General features: G+C 42.4%; 1 protein-coding gene across 1 annotated transcript in view; it reads right to left on the bottom strand.

Moving 5' to 3' along the window:
• LOC133554090 (E3 ubiquitin-protein ligase Itchy-like) overlaps positions 1–23,838 on the bottom strand; it is a 50,544-nt gene that overhangs the window by 15,177 nt on the left and 11,529 nt on the right. The window contains exons 8-16 of the mRNA XM_061902479.1: positions 23,443–23,686; positions 18,649–18,744; positions 18,379–18,553; positions 18,199–18,268; positions 10,068–10,152; positions 9,827–9,955; positions 6,438–6,510; positions 4,371–4,442; positions 2,665–2,753 (exon numbers count right to left, since the gene is read on the bottom strand). Coding sequence (XP_061758463.1) covers positions 2,665–2,753; positions 4,371–4,442; positions 6,438–6,510; positions 9,827–9,955; positions 10,068–10,152; positions 18,199–18,268; positions 18,379–18,553; positions 18,649–18,744; positions 23,443–23,686 — 1,033 coding nt within the window. The remainder of the gene's footprint in view (positions 1–2,664; positions 2,754–4,370; positions 4,443–6,437; positions 6,511–9,826; positions 9,956–10,067; positions 10,153–18,198; positions 18,269–18,378; positions 18,554–18,648; positions 18,745–23,442; positions 23,687–23,838) is intronic.

Raw genomic sequence — 23,838 nt, forward strand, 5'->3', positions numbered from 1 at the left:
GTGACAGGTGGTGACAGTACACCTACTTTGAGACAAGAGCTATAGTCATGCATGCTTGGTTATGCTTTAAAGCAGGGGTCACCAACCTTTTTGAAACCAAGAGCTACTTCTTGGGTACTGATTAATGTGAAGGGCTACCAGTTTAATACACACTTAAATAAATTGCCAGAAATAGCCAATTTGCTCAATTTTCCGTTTAATAAATAAATCTATATGTATAAAAAAATGGGTATTTCTGTCCGTCATTCCGTCGTACATTTTTTTTCCTTTCACGGAGGGTTTTCTGTAGAGAATAAAAGATGAAAAAAAACACTAAACTGAACGGTTTAAAAGAGAAGAAAACAAAAAAAATGAAAATTTAATTTTGAAACATAGTTTATCTTCAATTTCGACTCTTTAAAATTCAAAATTCAACCAAAGAAAATGGAAAAAAACTAGCTAATTCGAATCTTTTTGAGAAAATTAAAAAAATAATTTATGGAACATCATTAGTAATTTTTCCTGATTAAGATTAATTTTAGAATTTTGATGACATGTTTTAAATAGGTTAAAATCCAATCTGCACTTTGTTAGAATATATAACAAATTGGACCAAGCTATATTTCTAACAAAGACAAATCATTATATCTTCTAGATTTTCCAGAACAAAAATATTAAAAGAAATTCAAAAGACTTTGAAATAAGATTTAAATTGGATTCTACAGATTTTCTATATTTACCAGAATATTTTTTTAAATTTTAATCAAAATAAGTTTGAATAAATATTTCACAAATATTCTTCTTCGAAAAAACAGAAGCTAAAATGAAGAATTAAATTAAAATGTATTTATTAATTTTTTATAATAACATTTTTTTTTTTACCTGAACATTGATTTAAATTGTCAGGAAAGAAGGGGAAGGAATTTAAAAAGTAAAAATGTATATGTGTTTAAAAATCCTAAAATCATTTTTAAGGTTGTATTTTTTCTCTAAAATTGTCTTTCGGAAAGTTATAAGAAGCAAAGTAAAAAAATTAATGAAATTATTTAAACAAGTGAAGACCATCCATCCATCCATCTTCTTCCGCTTATCCGAGGTCAGGTCGCGGGGACAGCAGCCTAAGCAGGGAAGCCCAGACTTCCCTCTCCCCAGCCACTTCGTCTAGCTCTTCCCGGTGGATCCCGAGGCGTTCCCAGGCCAGCCGGGAGACATAGTCTTCCCAACGTCTTCCCCATGGCCTCCTACTGGTTGGACGTGCCCTAAACACCTCCCTAGGGAGGCGTTCGGGTGGCATCCTGACCAGATGCCCGAACCACCTCATCTGGTTCCTCTCGATGTGGAGGAGCAGCGGCTTTACTTTGAGTTCCTCCCGGATGGCAGAGCTTCTCACCCTATCTCTAAGGGAGAGACCTACCACACGGCAGAGGAAACTCTTTTGGGACACTTGTATACTCTAGCCTTTAAATAGACCTCCTTTTTAGACCAGTTGATCTGCCGCTTCTTTTCTTTCTCCTATGTCCCCCCCTCCCTTGTGGAGGGGGTCCGGTCCGATGACCATGGATGAAGTACTGGCTGTCCAGAGTCGAGACCCAGGATGGACCGCTCGTCGGGACCCAGGATGGACCGCTCGCCTGTATCGGTTGGGGACATCTCTACGCTGCTGATCCGCTTGAGATGGTTTCCTGTGGACGGGACTCTCGCTGCGGTCTTGGATCCGCTTGAACTGAACTCTCGCGGCTGTGTTGGAGCCACTATGGATTGAACTTTCACAGTATCATGTTAGACCCGCTCGACATCCATTGCTTTCGGTCCCCTAGAGAGGGGGGGTTGCCCACATCTGAGGTCCTCTCCAAGGTTTCTCATAGTCAGCATTGTCACTGGCGTCCCACTAGATGTGAATTCTCTCTGCCCACTGGGTGTGAGTTTTCCTTGCCCTTTTGTGGGTTCTTCCGAGGATGTTGTAGTCGTAATGATTTGTGCAGTCCTTTGAGACATTTGTGATTTGGGGCTATATAAATAAACATTGATTGATTGATTGATTGATTGTACCCGTGATCTTGTCCTTTCGGTCATGACCCAAAGCTCATGACCATAGGTGAGGATGGGAACGTTAATCGACTGGTAAATTGAGAGCTTTGCCTTCCGGCTCAGGTCCTTCTTCACCACAACGGATCGGTACAACGTCCACATTACTGAAGACGCCGCACCGATCCGCCTGTCGATCTCACGATCCACATTTCCCTCACTCGTGAAGACCAAGTCTTAAAAATATTTTCTTGGATTTTCAAATTGTATTTTAGTTTTGTCTCTCTTAAAATTAAAAGTGTCGAGCAAAGTGAGACCAGCTTGCTAGTAAATAAATCAAATTAAAAAAATAGAAGCAGCTCACTAGTAAGTGCTGCTATTTGAGCTATTTTTAGAACAGGCCAGCGGGCGACTCATCTGGTCCTTACGGGCGACCTGGTGCCCGCGGGCCCCGCATTAGTGACCCTTGCTTTAAAGTCATAGCCAACAATTGCGACAACGACTTTTTACTGTCAACTGAGTTTTGTTTTTTTAATGATTTCTGCTGGTGGTGTGCCTCCGCATTTTTTCCAACGCAAAAAAAGTGTCTTGGCTCCAAAAAGGTTGAAAAGCACTGTACTAGACACCGTGATTATCCATCAGTTCCTACTTGGTACTTGCCTTGCAACACCTCCATAGTCGAGGCCTTCTTCTCCTGGAAAGATGATCCACAGTCTTCTTCGTAAATCCTGAGCATTAAAGCTCATTATCTAAAAATCAAATATGTACACAGTCAGGGCAGGTCAGTGGAGAGCACAAACATTGAAAAATCAGAAGGGTGATAAGCATACACACATGTTTTCAGGTGTCACCCCATCCCACATTAAGTGGAAGGCACATTTCACAAGATCACTATTGTTTCATCTGACCACAGAACTTTCCTCCAGGAGGTCTTATCTTTGTCCTTGTGATCAGCAGCAAACTTTGGACGAGCCTTAAGGTGTGGCTTCTGAAGCAAGGGCTACCTTCTTGCATGGTAGCCTCTCAGTCCATGACAATACAAAACACGCTTGACTGTGGACACTGACACCTGTGTTCAAGCAGCTTCCAATTCATTGCAGACCTGCTTTTTGGTTGTTCTCGGTTGAATTTTGATCATCGGGACCAATTTTCTCTCAGCGCCAGGTCATAGCTTGCATTTTCTTCCTCATCGTGGCAGTTACAAAACAGTGCCATGCACGTTGTACTTACGAAACATTGTCTGCACAGTTGCTCTTGGGACCTTAAGCTGGTTTAAAATGGCTCTGAGTGACTTTCCTAACTTGTTCAAGTCAATGATTCGTTTTTCAGATCTGTGCTGAGTTCCTTTGACTTTGCCATTGTCGCGTTTGTAACCGAGTCTAATGACTTCATCACATGAGCCTAATTTAAATGGGCTCAGAAAAGTCAACAGGTGTCGTCAATCATAATCATTCACATGAAGTTAAAAGGCCATGCCATGAAGCTCATTTGATTTGATTGTAACTTTTCTACGTCACCAAAATTGATCATGTACTGTATCTTGCAGTTCGTATACTTTTGACCTAGCAGTTTTGGTCAAATTTTCAGTAGACCCGTAATAAATTCATAAATGATAAATAAATGGGTTGTACTTGTATAGCGCTTTTCTACCTTCAAGGTACTCAAAGCGCTTTGACATTACTTCCACACTTACCCATTCACACACACATTCACACACTGACGGAGGGAGTTGCCATGCAAGGCGCTAACCAGCACCCATCAGGAGCAAGGGTGAAGTGTCTTGCTCAGGACACAACAGACGTGACGAGGTTGGTACTAGGTGGGGATTGAACCATGGACCCTCGGGTTGTGCACGGCCACTCTCCCACTGCGCCACGCCGTCCCAAATTCATAAAAGAACCCAACTTCATGAATGTTTTTGTGACCAACAAGTATGTGCTCCGATCACTCTATCACATAATATAAGAGTTGAAGAAAAGATTGGAAAATTCAAGACAGCCATGACATTATGTTCTTTACAAGTGTATGTAGACTTCTGACCACGACTGTAAATCTCACATTACGAACATTATAAACTGACATTGACCTACATGATGGGCACTGTCAATATGTACCTTGACCTCCTGGGAACCAGGATTGTCTGCAGTGGATATTTGTGGACATGCATGAGTGGGATATTTATTTCTGAAAGGTGTAACTTTGACAAAAGCAATAGACCGCGAACAAATACAAATTCTAAATGAGGCTGGTTTTCAGGAGGATGTACTGTATTTGTCCATTATTACTGCACTCATTGACCTTTTACCATGACAAATACCACAGCCGTAACTATAGTGTAGTTGCATTTCAATTAAACAAATGCTTACCTGCTGGAAGGAGTCCTCAAACAGCGTTTTTCTAGTCACAGTGATCTTAATATGCTGAGGCATTGACAGTTGCTGGGGAAGATATCACAAACAGCAAGTCATTTTTAATTGAAGTCACTTCCTTATAGTATGCTTTAATTTCACACTACTTTTATATGTAAATGGGTCAAACTAAAAGATGGGACTTTTCCACCCAAGCAAAAACTTTTTTATTAGCACCTGTACCAAGAATGTGATGGTTTATGTCTCCATTTTTCTTGGATAGTAGTGTTATGCATAAACAGAGGTGGGTAGAGTAGCCAGAAATTGTACTCAAGTAAGAGAACTGTTACTTTAGAGATTTATTACTCAAGTAAAAGTAAGGAGTAGTCAGCCAAATATTTACTTGAGTAAAAGTAAAGAGTATGTTGTAAAAAAAAACACTCAAGTACTGAGTAACTGATGAGTAACCTGATTACGGCAACAAATAATGCACAAAAACATAAAAATAACAATGAGCAAATTCAGAGCCAGGAATATCTCTTAAGCAACTAAAACAATAATATATTTTAAATAATAGTACATTAAAATAAATTTTAAAAAAAGGCACATTGAGCCACAATAACTTAACAGCACCATAGGCTCAATAGGCATTGATTGATTGATTGATTGAAACTTTTATTAGTAGATTGCACAGTACAGTACATATTCCGTACAATTGACCACTAAAATTGACCACTAAATGGTAACACCCCAATAAGTTTTTCAACGTTAATCAATTACTTAATAAATGACCAAGTTGAGGTGATTTACCTCATATATACATACACACACACACATATACATATATATATATATATATATATACATATATATATACAGTATATAATTTATATTTATTTTGCCGTTTTTGTTGACATGTTAAAGGTGTTTTAATGAATATACATGCATATTTAACATATAGATTCCTATCTTTCATGAAGACAAGAATATAAGTTGGTGTATTACCTGATTCTGATGACTTGCATTTTAGTGCCCATAACGTGCACTTTTTCAAATGGAGGAGAAAAAAAGTTCCTCTTTTCTGTCTAATACCACATGAAAGTCGTTGGTTTTTGGCATCTTATTTGTCCAGCTTCCATATTAATTTTTATACACTTTAAAAGAAATACATTGGCGGCAAACTCCGTAGCTTGCTAGCTTGTTTGCACTGGCTTTCGGAGACTCTTATTTTGGAGCGGCGCTTTTATTGTGAAGACAGGAACTGTGCGATCAGTCTTCAGGCTTTTGATGGGAAGTACGATTGAAATAAAAAGTGTCTTTTTTCCTTTACACTTTTGATTGATTGCTTGATTGGTACTTTTATTAGTAGATTGCACAGTACAGTACATATTCCGTACAATTGACCACTAAATGGTAACACCCCAATACGTTTTTCAACTTGTTTAAGTCGGGTCATGTGACCGCCTGGCTCTGTTTGATTGGTCCAACGTCACCAGTGACTGCATGTGATTGGTGAAACGCAGGCATGCACAGATCCTACTTTGAAGCTCTGTCATAAACCAAAACAAACATTAACAGATCGATTAAAAAAAAGTAGCGAGTAGCGAGCTGAATGTAGATGAATGGAGCGGAGTAAAAGTAGCGTTTCTTCTCTATAAATATACTCAAGTAAAAGTAAAAGTATGTTGCATAAAAACTACTCGTAGAAGTACAATCTATCCCAAAAGTTACTCAAGTAAATGTAACGGAGTAAATGTAGCGCGTTACTACCCACCTCTGTGCATAAACTACTTAAGAACCCAAGGAAGAATGGTGGAGAATGTGATGCAGATACTTTGGAAGTTTTTTATTTTTATTTTTTTGTTGTAAAATGCATGCTTTTATACTACAAATTATGGTCTCTGAAAACATTTACAGAGTGCTACAGTATTTTTATTCTAATGTTCAAATAGGAAGCACACTTGCAAAAAAACATAAAATGTCATGCTGGGCTTAACCAAATAGAAAAGTTTGTAACAATATGTACTTAGCTAAAAAACGGAGTTATCTATAAATGTGCTATTAAAGATTATTAAAGATTCTTACCTGGCACCAGAATCGGAAGTATTGTACTTTGGCTTTAAAGTCTCTGACGTAGGTGATCTGAGGCCCATTTTCACTGTAAACAGATAACAAGTACAACTTAATAAGCAGTATTTTATCAAATTTAAACACGCGGTCTTGCTTTTCATCCCTACATTTTATATTACCGTAATTTCCAGTCTTTAAGCGGCTATTTTTTCCCCACGCTTTATAAAATGTTGTGGTACGTCAGTCCCTGAGCACACACACAAGCACACACACCCACAATTGTCTTTTGTTCAGTCGCACATCTTCCCTACCGTCATGGCCATTATATTAGGAACACTAGTAACGCCATTTCTCCTCTTTTTCCTCTATTAAATACAACTTAAATGTGCACACATCTTATCTAGCGTGCTGCGTTGTCTCTGCCAGCCAAATTGCGCCATCACTTCCAGGCTGGTTAAATACGTTTTTAACATGCCACCCAACAATTTTGCCACGTCCCATCATACCAATAAAATCACCACACTGGTCACAGGTTTACATTAAATCAAACACACTCATACAATCATCCAGTCAGCTGTTTAGGCGCGTTATGCAACTACCCAGGGTTTCTGGGGGCAAGCAGGGAAACATTTAAAGAAAATATTTTTCTGGGGGGCCTGTGTATCTATTTTTAGGAATACCAATACAAAACCTCAAAATGATGTCTGATTGAATTCTAAAACGTTATGACAGACCGCCTTAAAAAACGAAATGGAATTTAAAATTTTACTGAATGAGACACCCAGGATTTGCATGAAAATAAAGTGTTATTTACAATATTAGCTATGAAGAATAAAACCCTGAATATTGACAACACCCCTTCTCCATTGCCATATTTACAATCAACCGAAATGCAACAAAAATACAAGAAACACAGCGAAATATGAACACGAAGGGGAAAAAATAAACCCACCTACAATCAGATATATCACTAAGCTTTAGAACAGGGGTGTCAAACGTAGCGGCCCGCGAACAGGTTTTATGCGGCCCGCGGGATGAGTTTGCTAAGTATACAAATTAACCTGAAATTTTTGAATGAAAGAAACAACTTTTCTACATGTGTCTACTGCAGTGGTTCTTAACCTTGTTGGAGGTACCGAACCCCATTAGTTTCATATGCACATTCACCGAACCCTTCTTAGTGAACTTTTTTTTTTTTTAATTCAAGACAAAGTTATGTGTTTTTGGTAACACTTTAGTATGGAGAACATATTCTAAGTAACAAAGACTTAATTTAGAGGTTTTTGGACACTAGGGGAACATATTCTAAGTAAAAAAGACTTAATTTAGAGGTTTTTGGACACTAGGGGAACATATTCTAAGTAAAAAAGACTTAATTTAGAGGTTTTTGGACACTAGGGGAACATATTCTAAGTAAAAAAGACTTAATTTGGAGTTATTTGGTTAGGGTTAGGGTTAGAGGGTTAGGGTTATAATGAGGCCATGCCGAATAAGGCATTAATAAGTACTTAATAATGACTAGTTAAGAGCCAAATTCTTACTAATTTGCATGCTAATAAGCAACTAATTAATGGTGAATATGTCCCCAATACTAAAGTGTTACCATGTTTTTTTTTACTGGTGCACAAAATGAATGTACATGAATATCACCTTGTTCAAAGAACAAAACCAACACTAAACTTACACTAGACTGCATAAACTCACAACAAATTACACACCTGGAAATCAATGTGACTTCTGCTGCTGCCGTATCCATAATACGCAGATAGGGAGAATTTTTTATTGAGACGATGAGTCGGATGTGTTTTGACCTCTGCCGAACCCTTGAGGCCGACTCACCGAACCCCTAGGGTTCGATCGAACCCAGGTTAAGAACAACTGGTCTACTGGATGTTGCAATAGCAGTTCTTTGTATCTCTGTCGATGATGGTTCATATTACAAAATAAACCACATGATGTTAGTACATGAATCGAGGAAAATGATCAAACTACATACATAGCATACTGTAATTTGATTGATATTTTTTTATCTTGATTGATTGAAAATGAACACCAATGAGTTGACTGATGAACATTATCACATCATTCATTCAGAAAATATAAATAACGACAAATAAAGATAGAATACTATTAACTGCAACATGTAAGTGTAAAAAAAACAACAACATTATGATTTGTACATTTTCAGAATGTGCTTCTTCTATTTTTAAACACCATCTGAAGGTGTCTTTATTTTTAAGTTATCGTGCAGGGATTTTATCTGTCCGGCCCACTTTGGAGTAGATTTTTCTCCATGTGGCTCCCGATCTAAAATGAGTTTAACACCCCTGCTTTAGAACTTTGTTGTAAAAATCTCCTTCCGCGTCTGTCCCTGACACCCACATTTAGGCTTGCCGCTCTGGAAACACTCTGTGGAAATGCTCCCCAGCTGCTTAGTGACTCCTCTGAGCTGCTGTGACTTAGATTACCAAAGTAACTACAGTAATTAAATGACCATAGTAACTAGTATGTCATGCAAAAAGTCAAATACCAACCATTGAAATACTTTGTATAGTTCAAGACTTATGGTAATTTGAAAACATCATAATAATGGCAGCTACACTTTCCATCTTAAAGATCTAAACATTTTTTGGGGGAATATCCGGCGGGCCAGATTGAAAACCTTAACGGGCCCCCCGGCCTAAATTTGCCAGGTCTGAGCTACAGGTAGGACCAAGACTTGCGTTGATAGGAGTTGGGTCTGGGGGGACGCTCCCTAAAACCTGCCAGCTTTTTATTTAATTTTCGCAAAATCGATTTCTTGACTTTGAATGTTTTTTAATGACCCGCAGATACCCTGTTACCCTTGTCATCGATGAGCCAAGACCAAATTCACAGGGTGTACCACAAAGCCGAAGAAGATCGGACCGGCCATCGAAAAAGGAAAAAACCCGCCGCATGGAATGGAAATCCACCACCACAAATGGAGCCTGGAAGGCCGGACCATTGCTCATGGAAGGAGGAGGAAAACAGCGTTCTTCAGTAGGTATGTAAATTACCTACTGAAATTACAGTCAACGGAAATGTAAAGTTGTCACATCTACATGTTTGCGCACTAAACCGGTTTAGATGGGTGGATGACTGTAACAATAAAAGCGTCAAGTGGCACTGCACAATAGTTATGACAATGAGTCATTAGAGGTGTTGCGTCTGATTGTCCAAAATAAGAAAAAAAAGGGTTTCCCTTGGTTATCAAAATACACAAGAGATCTATAAATAGAGAGGCAGTGACTCATAAGGCAAAATGTATGCTTCGATTGAATACCTGGAAGATAAAAGCAGCCTGCTGCTAAACAAAACAGAACAAACGGCTATACTAAGACATAAGTACAGTTTGGAAAAAAAAAAAAAGAAGTTTGACGTACAGTGAGGATTTTCCAGTGCGAGGGTCGATGTAGGTGGTGGTTCTTCTGTTGTGGTCTACGAAATAAGGAATACCTTCGACGGTAAACCTCATCTCCCAGCCCTCTGGAAGCGGCTTATCATTCAACAAGCTGAAAAATAAAAGCATTTAATATTCTGTCGGTGAGTTCTAGTGACTTTTAACAGAGGCAACGTCAATTGACACAAGTGCTGCTCAAGTTAAAATTCACACAAAAAACCAACCCTTGTGTCCGTGGATCTTCCCACTGCGTCGACCGTGTAGGATGATGCACAAAATACACTCTGCCATTGCTGTCGGTTCTCTTTTCTAAAACAACAAAAAACAATTGTTGATAAACAAAAAAGAAACAATCCGTAAAACTATTATTACACCTTGAACAGAGCAAAAGGTCAAGCAACCTATTTTTTTTTTTTTAAGTTGCCATTGTATAGATTTATACATGCAAACCAACATGTGATGCCAGACAAACACCCCCGCCCCCCAGCGAGTCAGAGCTTTTCTTCCCATCTCTCACACAGACCAGTGACCTGCATACGCTTTCAAAAAGTGGGCAAGTAAGTTAACAACAAACAAGGTACAATGATACCAACTTAATAATAATGCTGCACAATGAAGCAAAGTCTATAACTTAGCATCTACCAAATACAATCAGTAAATATGATGAAAAACCAGGAAAAAAAATTCCATTAACATTTTGTGTTTGCAAAACCAGAAAACACAGAAATTGGTTGATACATTTTAACGTGAATGCATATCAATTTGCGAAATAAGGGTCTTCATCGCATTTAAAACATAACATGGCCTAGACATCCTCTTACCCACTAGCATGAGCAGCTAGATATTGACATAACTTTGTTTTCCAAACCGCTGGAATGAAGAAAGTGAGTGTGAAGGACAGTGTTGAGAAGAATTAAAGAAAGAAATCATTAAAAACATGACGTGTATGTAGCCGACTTGGTGAAGCAGCTCACTCGTAGCACCGCTGGTCAGCACCATACTGAAGCAGCATGAGTTCATAGTGCCAGACAAAAACGTTAAAATATCAAACCGGCAAACATGTATCCATAAAAATATGGAAAAACTACTGGTGCTGTGTTTGACGGAGAAATAGCTCAAAAGAGATACCATAGAAGTTTGCTCTCTTATGTAAATGTTGCACATTGTAATTACTACATTACTTCATAAAACTAATACACATATTTGCAGTACATTCTATTGTATTGTTTTTCATACAATATTTCTTCTTGAAATGTTCATTTTTATTTATAAAAAGGTATGTTATGTGTTAAAATTGTGCTGGTTTGGGAGAGGGCCAAGCGCAGATTAAATTCATTTCGATGACCTTTTGTATTTTCCTGTTATGAGTTTGGCACACGTGAACACATTGCCCTTTGATTTCAAGCTAATGAGCCAAAGCAAACCATTAGAGCGTGTTTGTTGTGTGCGGGGGGACAATGGTTGTTTTTTTGTCAAATGTAAAAATCAAACAGGAACTGTCACAAAGTTTCCATTGCTGCGCCTGTCACCCACACACATCAAACCACGCTGTTATCATAAGTCCTCTAAAGCACTGGTTCTCAAATGGGGGTACGCATACCCCTGGGGGTACTTGAAGGTATGCCAAGGGGTACGTCAGATTTTTTTTTAAATATTCTAAAAATAGAAACAACTCAAAAATCCTTTATAAATATACTTATTGAATAATACTTCAACAAAATATTTAAGTAAGTTCATAAAGTGTGAAAAGAAATGCAACAATGCAATATTCAGTGTTGACATCTAGATTTTTTCTGGACATGTTCCATAAATATTGATGTTAAAGATTTATTTTTTGTGAAGAACTGTTTAAAATGAAGTTGATGAATCCAGATGGATCTTTATTAAAAACCCCAAAGAGGGCACTTTAAGTTGATGATTACTTCTGTAATGCTAAGTATTTGGCAAGCACCGTATTGTCCTACTAATTTTGGCGGTCTTTGAACTCACCGTGGTTTGTTTACATGTAGAACTTTTTCCGACTTTCTCGGACGTGTTTTATGCCACTTCTTCTGTCTCATTTTGTCCACCAAACTTTTAACGTTGTGCATGAATGCACAAAGGCGAGTTTTGTTGATGTTATTGACTTGTGTGGAGTGCTAATCAGACATATTTGGTCACTGAATGACTGCAAGCTAATTGATGCTAACATGCTATTTAGGCTAGCTGTATGTACATATTGCATCATTATGCCTCATTTGTAGCTATATTTGAGTTAATTTAGTTTCCTTTAAGTCCTCTTAATTCAATTTTTATCTCATGACACACTATCTGTATGTAATATGGCTTTTATTTTTTTGCGGCTCCAGACATTTTTGTATTTTTGTTTCCAATATGGCTCTTTCAACATTTTAGAAACAGAATGCTGGACGACAGCAAAAACTACCAACATAACAGTACAAGACAAGCACTAAAGGGACGGCGTGGCGCAGTGGGAGAGTGGCCGTGCGCAACCCGAGGGTCACTGGTTCAAATCCCACCTAGAACCAACCTCGTCACGTCCGTTGTGTCCTGAGCAAGACACTTCACCCTTGCTCCTGATGGGTGCTGGTTGGCGCCTTGCATGGCAGCTCCCTCCATCAGTGTGTGAATGTGTGTGTGAATGGGTAAATGTGGAAGTAGTGTCAAAGCGCTTTGAGTACCTTGAAGGTAGAAAAGCGCTATACAAGTACAACCCATTTATTTATTTATTTATTTATAATTGAATCACTTGTTTATTTTCCAACAAGTTTTTAGTTATTTTTATATATATATTTTTTCCCAAATAGATGGCTTCACGGTGGCAGAGGGGTTAGTGCGTCTGCCTCACAATACGAAGTTCCTGCAGTCCTGGGTTCAAATCCAGGCTCGGGATCTTTCTGTGTGGAGTTTGCATGTTCTCCCCGTGAATGCGTGGGTTCCCTCCGGGTACTCCGGCTTCCTCCCACTTCCAAAGACATGCACCTGGGGATAGGCCCCTCCCACCTCCAAAGACATGTACCTGGGGATAAGCCCCTCCCACCTCCAAAGACATGCACCTGGGGATAGGTTGATTGGCAACACTAAATTGGCCCTAGTGTTTGATTGTGAGTGTGAATGTTGTCTGTCTATCTGTGTTGGCCCTGCGATGAGGTGGCGACTTGTCCAGGGTGTACCCCGCCTTCCGCCCGATTGTAGCTGAGATAGGCGCCAGCGCCCCCCGCGACCCCACAAGGGAATAAGCGGTAGAAAATGGATGGATAGTTCAAGAGAGACCACTACATATAAGAAATATTTTGCACTGTTATACAATTTAATGAATCAGAAAGTGATGACATAATGCTGTATTTTACTTTTGTATCTCTTTTTTTCAACCAAAAATGCTTTGCTCTGATTAGGGGGTACTTGAATTAAAAAATGTTCACAGGGGGTACATCACTGAAAAAGGTTGAGAAGGCTTAAAAGGCTAAGTGGCCAAATGCGTGGACAGCACCTTTTAGCTCTCCTTTCCAAAATTGTGTACACTACTGAATTGGGGTCTTATGGCCGCTTATGTGGACACTCATACTGCCATCTGGTGGTGTCAGAAGAGTATAATATTAGGGGTGTAACGGTACACAAAAATTTCGGTTCGGTACGTACCTCGGTTTAGAGGTCACGGTTCGGTTCATTTTCGGTACAGTAAGAAAACAACAAAATATACATTTTTGGGGTTATTTATTTACCAAATTTGTAAACAATGGCTTGATCCTTTTAACATTGGGAACACTATAATAATTCTACCCACGTTAATCCACATTAAACTGCCTCAAGTTGTTGCTTTGATTAAATAAAATGACAAAACATTTCTTCTACATATAAAAAGTGCAACTTTAAACAGTTTCAAGTCAACTCATCATGCTTAATTTATTACATTTATTGGGAAAGCCTGTAGTTGGCTTTTATTATACACACACACACACACACACACACACAAACACCCATGCACACACGCACAGCAAAAGCAGCTAACGTAACCCATCCATCATCTTCCGCTTATCCGAGGTCGGGTCGCGGGGGCAACAGCCTAAGCAGGGAAACCCAGACTTCCCTCTCCCCAGCCACTTCGTCTAGCTCTTCCCGGGGGATCCCGAGGCGTTCCCAGGCCAGCCGGGAGACATAGTCTTCCCAACGTGTCCTGGGTCTTCCCCGTGCCCTAAACACCTCCCTAGGGAGGCGTTCGGGTGGCATCCTGACCAGATGCCCGAACCACCTCATCTGGCTCCTCTCGATGTGAAGGAGCAGCGGCTTTACTTTGAGTTCCTCCCGGATGGCAGAGCTTCTCACCCTATCTCTAAGGGAGAGACCCGCCACACGGCGGAGGAAACTCATTTCGGCCGCTTGTACCCGTGATCTTATCCTTTCGGTCATGACCCAAAGCTCATGACCATAGGTGAGGATGGGAACGTAGATCGACCGGTAAATTGAGAGCTTTGCCTTCCGGCTCAGCTCCTTCTTCACCACAACGGATCGGTACAACGTCCGCATTACTGAAGACGCCGCACCGATCCGCCTGTCGATCTCACGATCCACTCTTCCCTCACTCGTGAACAAGACTCCTAGGTACTTGAACTCCTCCACTTGGGGCAGGGTCTCCTCCCCAACCCGGAGATGGCACTCCACCCTTTTCCGGGCGAGAACCATGGACTCGGACTTGGAGGTGCTGATTTTCATTCCGGTCGCTTCACACTCGGCTGCGAACCGATCCAGCGAGAGCTGAAGATCCCGGTCAGATGAAGCCATCCGGACCACATCATCTGCAAAAAGCAGAGACCTAATCCTGCGGTTACCAAACCGGAACCCCTCAACGCCTTGACTGCGCCTAGAAATTCTGTCCATAAAAGTTATGAACAGAATGGGTGACAAAGGACAGCCTTGGCGGAGTCCAACCCTCACTGGAAATGTGTCCGACTTACTGCCGGCAATGCGGACCAAGCTCTGACACTGATCATACAGGGAACGGACCGCCACAATAAGACAGTCCGATACCCCATACTCTCTGAGCACTCCCCACAGGACTTCCCGAGGGACACGCTCGAATGCCTTCTCCAAGTCTACAAAGCACATGTAGACTGGTTGGGCAAACTCCCATGCACCCTCAAGAACCCTGCCGAGAGTATAGAGCTGGTCCACAGTTCCACGACCAGGACGAAAACCACACTGTTCCTCCTGAATCCGAGGTTCGACTATCCGACGTAGCCTCCTCTCCAGTACACCTGAATAAACCTTACCGGGAAGGCTGAGGAGTGTGATCCCACGATAGTTGGAACACACCCTCCGGTCCCCCTTCTTAAAGAGAGGAACCACCACCCCGGTCTGCCAATCCAGAGGTACCGCCCCCGATGTCCACGCGATGCTGCAAAGTCTTGTCAACCAAGACAGCCCCACAGCATCCAGAGCCTTAAGGAACTCCGGGCGGATCTCGTCCACCCCTGGGGCCTTGCCACCGAGGAGCTTTTTAACTACCTCAGCGACCTCAGCCCCAGAAATAGGAGAGTCCACCACAGATTCCCCAGGCACTGCTTCCTCATAGGAAGACGTGTTGGTGGGATTGAGGAGGTCTTCGAAGTATTCCTTCCACCTATCCACAACATCCGCAGTCGAGGTCAGCAGAACACCATCCGCACCATACACGGTGTTGATAGTGCACTGCTTCCCCTTCCTGAGGCGGCGGACGGTGGTCCAGAATCGCTTCGAAGCCGTCCGGAAGTCGTTTTCCATGGCTTCCCCGAACTCTTCCCATGTCCGAGTTTTTGCCTCCGCGACCGCTGAAGCTGCACACCGCTTGGCCTGTCGGTACCTGTCCACTGCCTCCGGAGTCCTATGAGCCAAAAGGACCCGATAGGACTCCTTCTTCAGCTTGACGGCATCCCTCACCGCTGGTGTCCACCAGCGGGTTCTAGGATTACCGCCCCGACAGGCACCAACTACCTTGCGGCCACAGCTCCGATCTGCCGCCTCGACAATAGAGGTGCGGAACATGGTCCACTCGGACTCAATGTCCAGCACCTCCCTCGTGACATGTTCAAAGTTCTTCCGGAGGTGGGAATTGAAACTTTGTCTGACAGGAGACTCTGCCAGACGTTCCCAGCAGACCCTCACAATGCGTTTGGGCCTCCCAGGTCTGTCCGGCATCCTCCCCCACCATCGCAGCCAACTCACCACCAGGTGGTGATCGGTGGAAAGCTCCGCCCCTCTCTTCACCCGAGTGTCCATAACATGAGGCCGCAAATCCGATGACACAACTACAAAGTCGATCATGGAACTGCGGCCTAGGGTGTCCTGGTGCCAAGTGCACATATGGACACCCTTATGTTTGAACATGGTGTTTGTTATGGACAAACTGTGACGAGCACAAAAGTCCAATAACAAAACACCACTCGGGTTCAGATCCGGGCGGCCATTCTTCCCAATCACGCCTCTCCAGGTTTCACTGTCGTTGCCAACGTGAGCGTTGAAGTCTCCCAGTAGGACAAGGGAATCACCCGGGGGAGCACTTTCCAGTACTCCCTCGAGCGTTCCCAAAAAGGGTGGGTACTCTGAACTGCTGTTTGGTGCATAAGCACAAACAACAGTCAGGACCCGTCCCCCCACCCGAAGGCGGAGGGAGGCTACCCTTTCGTCCACCGGGTTGAACTCCAACGTACAGGCTTTGAGCCGGGGGGAAACAAGAATTGCCACCCCAGCCCGTCGCCTCTCACTGCCGGCAACGCCAGAGTGGAAGAGGGTCCAATCCCTCTCGAGAGAAGTGGTTCCAGAGCCCTTGCTGTGCGTCGAAGTGAGTCCGACTATATCCAGCCGGAATTTCTCGACTTCGCGCACTAGCTCAGGCTCTTTCCCCCCCAGTGACGTGACGTTCCACGTCCCAAGAGCTAGCTTCTGTAGCCGAGGATCGGACCGCCAAGTGCCCTGCCTTCGGCTGTCGCCCAGCTCACAATGCACCCGACCTCTATGGCCCCTGCTATGGGTGGTGAGCCCATTGGAGGGGTGACCCACGTTGCCTCTTCGGGCTGTGCCCGGCCGGGCCCCATGGGAACAGGCCCGGCCACCAGGCGCTCGCCATCGTGCCCCACCTCCGGGCCTGGCTCCAGAGGGGGGCCCCGGTGACCCGCGTCCGGGCGAGGGAAATCTGGGTCCATGATGTTTCTTCTTCATAAAGGTCTTCGAGCTGCTCTTTGTCTGATCCCTCACCTAGAACCTGTTTGCCTTGGGAGACCCTACCAGGGGGCTTTATGCCCCCGGACAACATAGCTCCTAGGATCATTGGGACACGCAAACTCCTCTACCATGATAAGGTTGCAGCTCAGAGAGGAGGCTAACGTAACGCTAAAAGCTAATTAGCCTTCACCTCAACCCAGAACTATGAGCGAGCTGAGCTGCAGTTTAAGTTTCTAGAAGGTCAACAGGCTCATAGTAATGTTTGTAATAGTTGTGACTGGGAAGTGTTTTTTTATAATTTGGGGAGTGTACGATGTCAGCTGCTCACCTACTAAACACATATCTGCTCATCTCGGCCGGAGCACTGACTCCATGCTTTCTGAATACGCACTGCTGATTGGCTGTTACATCGTTCTGAATACACACTGCTGATTGGCTTTGTATGTAACCAATCAGATGGTTGTGTGGGCGGGACAATGCTGGGTGCTCACTGCTCAGACAGAAGCAGAAAGCAGAGCAGCTTGTTAAGACTTTAGATTACAAACTCATTCGATACACCCTCGTACCGAACCTAAACCCCCGTATCGAAACGGTTCAATACAAATACACGTACCGTTACACCCCTATATAATATACAATGGAATTTGGAAAAAAAAAAGTGTAAAAATAAGAATTCGCTTGTCACTAAACATGAAGTACACGTTTGTGTACTTATGGACTAAGTACATCATATCAAAAGATGACTCTTACTTTTTATTCTAATTAGGGTCCAATAAGCCCAAATAGCAAAGAGAAATAAAAAAAACATGTGAACAAACAGCTTGGGCCTCCCAACCTCGCATTGATGTCAAGTTTAAATGTTGTGCCTTTAATTTGAAGTTGAAATGAACATTTTTTTAAACATTTGTTTTATACATTGGTTAGTGACAATAGCATTGGATTTTTGTATCACATTACAAGCCCTCAAGCTCAGCCTTTGTCAGTGGTTTGACGCAGATTTAACAGATCCTGAAAACATTTGAGTGATTGTCCTATACTTGTTGGGTCACTACAGGCAATTAAAAAGACTGCTTTTGTGGCAACAATTTAAGAGTAAAAACCCATTGGTGTTATACGGGGGGAAATGTTTTAATAACTTGTGTTAGCATGCAGACAACCTACCCCATCCATGTGGTAGAGCCCCAAGAGGATCATACTCCTTATTCTGTGTGGCTGCCACCTGGTCCTGTGTCTGTATATGACACACACATTACTAACGAGCAACATGTGACCACAGATTGTTTTGCTTGTACGAGACACGCAAAGTCCCCAAAGAGACCGTATAAATGACGTCTCACTCACCCCGAATATAAACCTCTGGTTGAACTGCTGCATGGCGCCCTGCAGCTGGCTACGCTGGTGCTGCCACTGCTCGTAGTTGCGCACGGTCTCCATCGTGGGGCGCTGCCACGTGGTGGTCCGTGTGATGTGGTCGACAAAATAAACCCGGCCCATCTGGTCGACGCGACGTTCCCAGCTACGAATGGAGTTGAAGAGGTTTGGAAGGAAAAAAAAAATACATAAACCTTATGAAGTAAAATACTACAGGAAAAGGAACAAGGGCATTCTTACCCCGGTGGTAACGGTTCCGGGCGCTCCCACGTTGTTCTTTTTTCAACGTGGTCAACAAAATACAATCTGCCGTTCTGGTCCACCCTCTGCTCCCACCTTCATAAAAGCACATTTGTCAAAACATTAGGTAATACAAAACACCTCCAAAAATTAACAGACCGACTAAACCATGGGTGTCAAACTCTGGCCCGCCGTGTAATTTAATTTGGCCCTTGAGGCAGTATGAAATTAACATTATAGCTGACCCGCCGGTTTTACACAGCGGTGGTGCCGCTGTAACACCACATTCACCACTAATACTCATACTTGCCAACCCTCCTGATTTTCCCGGACTCCCAAATTTCAGTGTCCCTCCCGAAAATCTCCCGGAGTAAACATTCTCCCGAAATTCTCCCTATTTCTACCCGGACGACAATATTGGGGGCGTGCATTAACGGCACTGCTTATAGCGTCCTCTACAACATGTCGTCACATCCTCTTTTCCTACATAGAAATAGCGTGCCAACCCAGTCACATAACATATGCGGCTTTTACACACACAAGTGAATGCAAAGCATACTTGTTCAACAGCCATACAGGTCACACTGAGGGTGGCCGTATAAACAACTTTATCAGTCTTACAAATATGCACCACACTGTGAACCCACACCAAACAAGAATAACAAACACATTTCGGGAGAACATCTGCACCGTTACACAACATAAACACAACAGAACAAATACCCAGAACCCCCTTGCAGCACTAACTCTTCCAGGACGCTACAATATACCCCCCCCCCAAGCAATAATTAATGTTTTACTCATGCACTTTCTCTTGCTACTTCAAGGCTTGAATGTTTGATTAATTTGTTATTGTTATTTTATTTGCAAATTTATTATTAGCCTGTGGAAAAAGTATATTTTGATATTTACCTCAATGGGCTGCAAATAGAAAAGAGGCATTCAATTTTTATTTAAATTGTATTTGATATGCCATTGATATTTTTTAATGATTATTATTTAAAACTTGATTTTACATGTCACTATACGTTATATAAGCCTAGCTTGTTCAATATTCAATGCAAAACTTGTTTGGGTCCTTATTAAAAGGTTAATTTGTTCAGCCTTGGCCCTTGGCTCTGTTCAGTTTTAGATTTTGGCCCACTCTGTATTTGAGTTTGACACCCCTGGACTAAACCATGGGTGTCCAACTCGCAGCCCTCGGGCAATATTCCGCCCTATTTAAAAATGAACACAATTTATTGTTAAAGCTGGGGTACCTAAGTTTTATTCTTTAAAAAAAACAAAAAAACAAAAAAAAAAACATATTACCATCATACAGTTCTAATGGCTAAAGGGGTTTATCGAGGTGTAAACCGATATATATAATAAATATTGCCAGTCAAAATTAACTTGTGCTCAGCTGGGAAAAGAAGTGTATATATACCGTATTTCCTTGAATTTCGCCGGGCCGCTAATTATTTTAAAACCTCTTCTCACTACGGCGCTTAACAAAGGCATGCGGTAAATGTAGGCCTGCGCTTATAAATTTGAGTGTGATGTAAGGATACCATCATGAAAAGCACTTTTAATTAAAAAAAAACCTTATTGAGGTCTTACTTTTACTTATAAATGAAGTCCATGCGAGGTTCCTTCTGATCAAAAGCATCGATAACTTGTTTATAGAAGTCTTCCTTATCTTTCTTCAGTTTTAAAAGACTCTCTGTCTCGATGAAGATCTTCCTTTATTACCTCCTGCTTCGATTGAAAGTTCAGTTTAGAAAACTGTTTTATTTTCGATACGTTATCCTCCCTGTTAAAAGTGCAAGCGAGAGGAAAAAATAAACGATCGCTGCTCACTCTTGCTGCTTGTTGTCACTTCTTCTGCAGCCGAGTAGTCGCAAGAAGGATCACTAGCGCCCTCTACCACCAGGAGGCGGGAGTCATTTAATGACTCATATTTGACACACGCAGCTACGGTATATTAATAAAACATAGCTGCTTACTGTTCTTTTCAGCATATTCAATAGCTTGGACCTTAAATCCTACTGAATAGCTCTTAATCTTCTTCCCTTTATGCGATTTCAAATGATTGAAATCAGCCTCCTCCATTTTGAAAATGATGACAGGTGAAGTGTCTCACGTGACGTGACGAGTTTGACCCGGCGGAAATTCTAGACATATGCTAATTATTTTGCGAAACGAGTTTGACCCGGCGGAAATTCTAGACATGCGCTACTAAAAATAATATTTGGCGAACCGAGTTTGACCCGGCGTTAATCCTGAGCCGGTGGTAATGCCAATTATTTTGCGAAAGGAGTTTGACCCGGCAGTAATTCTAGGCAGGCGCATACTATATACCCGGCGGCAATTCAAGAAAATACGGTAAATACACTTATGTCATCCATTTACTTATTATGAAATTTTACAGGCGCATTCAATAATCATGCTAATACTAAAAATATAACTTGATAGAATGTGGCGAGATAAAGGCATCCAATGCTATCAGACCGGACAGAAGCGGAAATTGGCGTCACACACCACCTGGCGCACCTGTCAGCCACAGGATTTTTACAGAGCCACTGCATTGAAGGATCCTCATATTTTTGACCGTTTTTGTGGACTTACCATTGGCCTGTGGAGAACTGGGACGAACAGAGACTTTTACCTGGAGGACTTTGAGTTGGACTGCGCGGTATCATGAGTACGCTGTGGCTTCCAAACATTTGATCGCTTGCCCGTACGTGCGTGCCGCTATGTGCATGTCATGTACATAAGTTGGGGGACTTTGGGAAATATATGTGCTGTATGAATTTTGGGGAGGTGAACGGCACTTGAGTGTTTGTGCAGCTGTTTGATTTGTTATATGGACGGGAGGGGAGAGGTGTTTGTTATGTGGGATTAATTTGTGGCATATTAAATATAAGCCTGGTTGTGTTGTGGCTAATAGTTATATATGTCTTGTGTTTATTTACTGTTTTAGTCATTCCCAGCTGAATATCAGGTCCCACCCGTGACTCCTTAAATTGTGTAGTGGCAGCGACACCCGGAGAACTTGGGTGCGTTTGTTAAACAGTTTATCGTAACAGTAATCAGTTATGAAAAAATCGTAAGCCTGCGTGCTGTCTATGCCTTGTAATTAAGTATTTTAGTAAATAAAATCCCGGAATCGCAGTCAACCCCTCCAGAACCAATCACGGGACTTAGAGAAAGGAGGGGTGAGCAGAGCCCACGAAGGAGCCTCCTCATTGGCTGGAGCGATATATAGTGAAGCGCGTGCACGCTTGTTTTCCGTAAAGCATGGCTGCTGAACACTCACCTGGAAAGATCGCAATACCTGCGTTTGCTGTTACAGCATATAATGCTAAAAAACTCAAAAAGAGGAAATCATAGGAAGAAAAGGAAAATGCTGTACATCTAGAAAACCCAAAGAAGAACCAAAGCGGGGATAAATATTGGTCCGGCATATACAAGATGGAGAGCATTGCAGGCCATTCTTGGACTAACTTTGGACACGCAGGTGGCTGTTTTTGTTCTAGACAGGTAATCTAATGTTCGCCGTTGGATAGGTTTTAGACATCTATGGCAGTGGTTCTCAAATGGTGGTACGCGTACCCCTGGGGGTATTTGAAGGTATGCCAAGGGGTACGTGAGATTTTTAAAAAACATTCTAAAAAATAGCAACAATTCAAAAATCTTTTATAAATATCCATCCATCCATCCATCCATCCATCCATCATCTTCCGCTTATCCGAGGTCGGGTCGCGGGGGCAGCAGCCTAAGCAGGGAAGCCCAGACTTCCCTCTCCCCAGCCACTTCGTCTAGCTCTTCCCGGGGGATCCCGAGGCGTTCCCAGGCCAGCCGGGAGACATAGTCTTCCCAACGTGTCCTGGGTCTTCCCCGTGGCCTCCTACCGGTTGGACGTGCCCTAAACACCTCCCTAGGGAGGCGTTCGGGTGGCATCCTGACCAGATGCCCGAACCACCTCATCTGGCTCCTCTCCATGTGGAGGAGCAGCGGCTTTACGTTGAGCTCCTCCCGGATGACAGAGCTTCTCACCCTATCTCTAAGGGAGAGACCCGCCACCCGGCAGAGGAAACTCATTTGGGCCGCTTGTACCCGTGATCTTATCCTTTCGGTCATGACCCAAAGCTCATGACCATAGGTGAGGATGGGAACGTAGATCGACCGGTAAATTGAGAGCTTTGCCTTCCGGCTCAGCTCCTTCTTCACCACAACGGATCGATACAACGTCCGCATTACTGAAGACGCCGCACCGATCCGCCTTTTATAAATATATTTATTGAATAATACTTCAAGAAAATATGGACGTATAAGTTCATAAACTGTGGGAAAAAAATACAACAATGCAATATTTAGTCTTGACAGCTAGATTTTTTTGTGGACATGTTCCATAAATATTTATGTTGAAGATTTCTTTTTTTGTGAAGAAATGTTTAGAATTAAGTGTAGAAATCTTTATTTATAATTGAATCACTTGTTTATTTTTCAAAAAGTTTTTAGTTATTTTTATATCTTTTTCTTTTTAAATAGTTCACGAAAGACCACTATGAGCAATATTTTCACTGTTATACAATATAATAAATCAGAAACTGGTGACATAGTGCTATATTTTACTTCTTTATCTCTTTTTTTCAACCAAAAATGCTTTGCTCTGAGTAGGGGGTACTTGAATTAAAACATTTTCACAGGGGGTACATCACTGAAAAAAGGTTGAGAACCACTGATCTATGGTACAGAATGTATTGCAGTGGCGGTTTGTGTGCGTGCAAAATGAACTGAAGAAGAACTAACCCAGGAGGTAGCGGCCCAGCGTTGACTGCAGGCACCCTGGAGGTGACAGCAGGGCCAACGCTGCTGGATGGCTGTCTGGTTGCTGGGGGCCCAAAGGTCGACGCTGTGGAGTTCCTGTCTGAACTCCCTGAAGGACTGGAATCTGGTGCTGCTGGGGGTCCTGGGACAGTAGAACGCACGGGTGTGTCTGAACCCGCCTGACCAGTACTGCTTTCAGATGGTGCAGAGCTGTTGCTGGTAGATGCTAAGCAGAGAAACAGATGCCTGTGTCATTTCAGTTTACAATATCATGCCTGTTCATGCTGAAAAATAATTGGCAGAGCTGTAGGCTTAATTGTAAGATGTGTGGTGAAGCCTGCTTTTTGACAACGCTGACATTTGACTGCTGGTGTGCTT

This window comes from Nerophis ophidion, linkage group LG06 (genome assembly GCF_033978795.1).
Source record: "Nerophis ophidion isolate RoL-2023_Sa linkage group LG06, RoL_Noph_v1.0, whole genome shotgun sequence".
NCBI classification, from domain to species: Eukaryota; Metazoa; Chordata; class Actinopteri; order Syngnathiformes; family Syngnathidae; genus Nerophis; species Nerophis ophidion.